Source organism: Brassica oleracea, unplaced genomic scaffold, assembly GCF_000695525.1.
Source record: "Brassica oleracea var. oleracea cultivar TO1000 unplaced genomic scaffold, BOL UnpScaffold00817, whole genome shotgun sequence".
NCBI classification, from domain to species: Eukaryota; Viridiplantae; Streptophyta; class Magnoliopsida; order Brassicales; family Brassicaceae; genus Brassica; species Brassica oleracea.
The window spans coordinates 72,781-77,724 of NW_013617465.1; the positions used below are offsets into that span (position 1 = coordinate 72,781).

Below are 4,944 nucleotides of genomic sequence, written 5' to 3' on the forward strand. Positions count from 1 at the left end.
CACCGGTCCAACAAGATAGAGGCGTTTAACTTGTAGCTAACCACACCAAGAAAACTAAGAGGTGTTCTAACCAAAGAACAAAGAGATAAACTCACAAAAAAAGGGGAAAACAATCTGATTTATTCCTTGGATGTGATTACATATTTATACTAGTTTGAGTCAAAGAGAATTAAGAGAAATGTGTAAAAACAAGACATAAAAACTACAACATTGACCAGATCTGGTCAAGGCACGGAAAATGGAGAAGACTAGTCAATATGTCCGTTCGGCTCCTGTCCAGGTTCATTGTGGTCGTGCAGGTCCATGATGGGAAGGATAGGACACACGCGGGACGATCCACACACACACCAGACACTCCACATGACCCGCCGGTTGATTTTCATGACCAAGATGTGTACTTGTCTGAAACAAGTCTTCAGACAGATGAGTTTCCACGCCTTAGTGAAATATGGATGAGAGAAATCCATCAATGGGTCGGGAACTGAAGCAAGGATGTCAGGACAGCCTTCGGGACACGCATGACGCACCAAAAGGGCCATAAGAGAAAATCTATGAACATCTTCGGATTCTTCTCGTCCCAAGTTAAATCTGGCTTGATTATCAGTCTTAGAATATTGAATTAACTGGGAAAGAAGTGAAATGGGCCGATCAAATCAATCTCTAGGCCGTGATTCCAGACTGAGCTCCAATACGGACGTCTGTGGGTCAATACGATGGACAGCACGTGCGGTACAGTCGGGGTGATTGGATGGGATGGTACGGATGGTCTGATCAGCATGATCCGATTGGAAAATCAGGTCAGTATGGAAATGATAAGATGGTATGATTCGGGTAGTAGGACTGGCATGATCCGACATGAAAACTTCGGTTTGGTCGAGATGGTAAACAAGAAGGCCACCTTGGTCCGTGTCCATGATCCAAGCAGGACGGTGCTCAATCCAGGGCGTATCATACTCTCCCTCTTCAAAAGGATTTGTCCGCAAATCCATTTTACCTGAATCAAAAGAAAATGAATCAGACAAAAAGAATTTTAAAAACAAGTAAAATACAATGAAGGATAAATTTGGAGAGAAACTTCCTTGGAGTTTTGAACTTGTTTCTCTCAAGTATTTCCAGTTCCATGTTCTAAGATTACAAGTGTTGTGTTAACCTTCTCTGTTTGCTCCCATCTGAAACTGATCCTTTACACCATGCACTTTCAACACAACTAGACACTACAAAAAATATCGGTATTGGTAGCAGTTCACGGTAGCACGAATTCACCAACTGCTACTAAAGATGTCTAAAATCAGATCCTAACTCTATTGTAGCATTAAACTCGCGCTACTAAATATTTTCCCTAAATAAAGCCAGAAATCACTGTTATAGCGGGAAAGTTGCTTTGGAGGCAAAACACTTAGCCAAAATTTTAATTTTTTTCACTTACCCAAAATTTTCATTTCCTCTTTACAAAGAAAAAAAAACATCCATCCCAATTCATACAAAAAAACTCTTCTCTCCATCTTCCTGAATCAATTGCTCCAGTGCTCTTAAAAAAAAAGTATTCTCTAGCACTTTTCCTTTTTTAATGATTTATTTAATCTTTATTTAAATAGGAAAATTTAGTAAAAGACAACGAAACCAAGAGAAACTTTGATAACTACAATTCTACCTAGTACCATCCAAACCCGAACCCAATACCGACCAAACAAAATCGGATACCCACTTCCAGAATTTGAAATATCGAATATGTTTCCCCTTTCTTCTCCTTATTGGTTGAAAATTGAGGTTGAAAAGTAAAGTAATAAATGAACTTGTAAAAAGCATAATAAGGGCAAGGTTTCACTGTCTCTAACTCATTTCTCCATGTCTCGACAGTTCGCTTTTTCTTGAAATTCTGAAAACCCTACTCAATCGCGAGTCCTCAATCGAGAATCAAAACCCAAATAATGTTGAATCGAGACGATCCAAAGGCGAAAGAAGAAAGCTCGAGTAATGTATGAATAGAAGAAACGGCGATGGTTCAGAATCAGAATAAGGAAAAGCTAGTAGGGATGAAGCAAACCCAAGCACCATCAACATATCTGTCGCCCTCGAAACCGAGCAAAGTCCCCGAGATGCAGATGAAAGCGAAGAAAATGCAAGTGAAAAAGAGGAAGAGAAGGAATCTAGTGATAAAGAGGAAGAGAAGGAATCAAGTGAAGTAGAAGAAGACAACGAAGGAGAAAAGGAAGTCGGAGAAGAAGAAAAGGAAGTCGGAGACGAAGAAAAGGAAGCCGGAGAAAAAGAGAAGGAGCCGGCTCCAGAAGGAGATGAAATGGAGCCCCGAAGAAATGACGAACAAGGTGAAGAAAGGACGACCCAATCAGTACGAGAACATGAGGCACATGCAAAGGAGGTAAGTATTCAAATAGGAGAACATGAAACTGAGTCGAGTTAGTGTAATATTGAGAAACAAAGTAAAAGTTGTAGTGTGTTGATGACTGTTAATCTAAGTTGAACTTCAACAATATAGATGTACAAACTTTGTGAAACCATGAAAAACTTCAACTTTATGATTGCTTAACTAAGTCCAAGTTTGTGAAACTTTAAGTTGATGGTCGTAATATGTCGTTCGTGATCCGGTTTTCACTTGAGTTCAGATTGTGGATGACGAAGAAGAAGGCATGGAACCGCTTAATATGCACTTTCCTTCAAGCCAGTATCAAAAGTCTTTAAAGCTTTCAGGAAAATGTTACATTGACACGGCGATAAGAAATATACAAACAATTCTGAAAAAGGCCGAGGTAGACTGGTTCATAGAGCACCCACAGCTCCAACATTTCTTCCATATTAAAATCCGAATGCAGAAGTGGATGGGAATGTGGCTTCTCGTTTTTGGATCAGCTTGTGTAGCGAAGAAGTATGAGTTATGATTTATCGTTAATGGCGTCCCAATCCGATACTCTCTCAGAGAATTCAGACTCACTTCTGGACTATACTGCCATGAGTATCCCCCCAACCATGAGAGGTTGGGTGGTACAACATTCATGATAAAGTATTTTGGAGGGAAAAGGGTTACATATGCTGACCTGGAGAAGCAGATGTTGGCAATAAAATCAAAGCCATCTCAGGATCGTCTAAAGATGGCCGCTCTGTACTTCTTAGCTAGCATCCTCGTCGGAGGCCGAAAGAGTGGAGAGGGAGCATAACCTGTGGACAGTTTCTTCAAGACTGTTGTTGATCACCTAGATGCGTGTGTAAAGTTCCCTTGGGGCGGTATGCATTCGAACATAACTTGAAGGATGTCTCTAGCTTCTTGGAGACATGCAACGGGGTTGTGCCGACGAGTTGGGTTTTTACAAGCTTTCCTATTCCTTTGGAGGTATTCTTAAGCTCTCTTGACCTTAGTTGTCTTATTGTTAAGTTGATAATAATGTCTTTTTGTTGTGTTTTCGTAGTTGTTGGCCTTTGAGGCAATTCCAAGCTTGAGGAACCATTTCCGAGAAAGTGTGAATGGTGCTCCCCCTGGTTGCCCGCGGATGTGCAAGATGCAGTACAAACGCAAAGGTGGAACGAAGGCATTCAGTTTGAATGCAGTGAACGTGAATCTTGGTGATATAAGGTAATTGATGTTTTATGTGAAGTCGAAACAAGAAGAAGAGACTTATGAAAACTTGGTGAAACTAAGGTAAGTAATGTTTTATGTGTATTTGGCACAGGATATTGTGAGTATCTTGGTAGAAACACTGGCTGAGAAGGAACTTCTGGAAAGCATAGGGATGGGCAAGGAAAGATGTTGGGCCGATGACAACGATGATGTAGCAGTCGATCGTTGGACCAAGATAATACAGAAAGGGAAGAAACAAGTTTTCTTTTAAGAACAGTTCGGCATCGATTTTGCGGCTCGTACAGCTCAAGTTGAAGGTCCCACCATTCCTGCTATTGGAGGAGGATCCAATAATGCAGAATCTGGACAGACTGATGCATATTCGGTGGAGGGTCCTGGTGCTGAGGCTTTAAAAGCGATGGAAGGTCGGCTAATGTATGCAATCTCGGATTGTATTAAGGAAGTGAACAAAAAAGTCAAGTCATTGTCTAACCGGCTAGCTCTTGTAGAAAACGAAGTGAAAAGTCTTAGGGTGAGTGTTCCCGGAAGGAGTGAACTGCTGTCGGAAGGGGAAAGTGATAATCCATCCGACCAAGATGGTAGTGATAATCCATCGGAGGAAAATGGTGGTGATAATCCATCGGAAGAAGATGGTGGTGATACTCCATCGGAGGAAGATAAAGATGGTGGTTCTAAGGATGATAGTGTTCTCGCTATTGCAAACCAAGTGCAGATTGAACATGGTAATGGTGATGATGACACGGATGATACTGCAGAGATGTCTGAAGCGGCTGAGAAGCACGAGATTGAGATACTTGAGAAGAAAAATACTGAGGACAAGAAAAAGAAGAGAGTGAGAAAAGATGATGGAAAAGAATTACTTTCTTTGAAAAAGCCAAAACCATCGAGAAGGAGTCGCATTTGGACAAGAGGCCTGAAGATGGGGGGAGGCAGCTGAGAAGGAGGCAGCCCAGAAGAAGGAGGCAGCCTCCCAGAAGAAGGAGGCATCCCAGGAGAAGGACGCCAAACAGAAGGCAGGTGAAAAGAAGCAGACGAAGAAGGCAGCCCAGAAGAAGGACGCCAAGCAGAAGGAAGGTGAAAAAAAGCAGACAAAGAAGGCAACCCAGAAGAAGGCAGCTGAGAAGGAGACAGCTTAGAAGGTGGCAGCAGCTAAGGAGGCAGCCCAGAAGAAGGCAGGCAAGAAGAAAGGTAGAAAGAACAAGAAGACAAAGTAATCGGTTGAACTCTATTCGTTTTGTATGGCTTTCTTGAATTCTCCCATGACTTTCTTGGTTGTTGTTGAAGAATTATATTGTTTGAGACTTTATAGTTTGTTGTTGAAGACTTGGGTTATTTCTAGAACTGTTTAGATTAGG

The 4,944-nt window shown here is 41.6% G+C and overlaps 1 protein-coding gene across 1 annotated transcript; it reads left to right on the forward strand.

The window, feature by feature from the left end:
• Nucleotides 1-2,312: 2,312 nt before the first annotated feature.
• On the forward strand, nt 2,313-4,526 carry LOC106320119 (uncharacterized protein At3g43530-like). Its single transcript, XM_013758485.1, has 6 exons — nt 2,313-2,377; nt 2,933-3,115; nt 3,211-3,343; nt 3,420-3,563; nt 3,681-3,792; nt 3,874-4,526. Exons 1-6 carry the CDS (start codon nt 2,313-2,315, stop codon nt 4,524-4,526), a joined length of 1,290 nt encoding a protein of 429 aa, XP_013613939.1.
• Nucleotides 4,527-4,944: the final 418 nt, after the last annotated feature.

What these genes read in the sequence shown, in the direction of transcription:
- LOC106320119 (XM_013758485.1), top strand. Translation starts at nt 2,313, where the DNA reads ATGACGAACAAGGTGAAGAAAGGACGACCCAATCAGTACGAGAACATG. An exon ending in ATGAGGCACATGCAAAGGAG is followed by an intron (nt 2,378 to 2,932) that starts GTAAGTATTCAA and finishes ATACTCTCTCAG; the next exon opens with AGAATTCAGACTCACTTCTG. An exon ending in CGATGATGTAGCAGTCGATC is followed by an intron (nt 3,793 to 3,873) that starts GTTGGACCAAGA and finishes CGGCTCGTACAG; the next exon opens with CTCAAGTTGAAGGTCCCACC.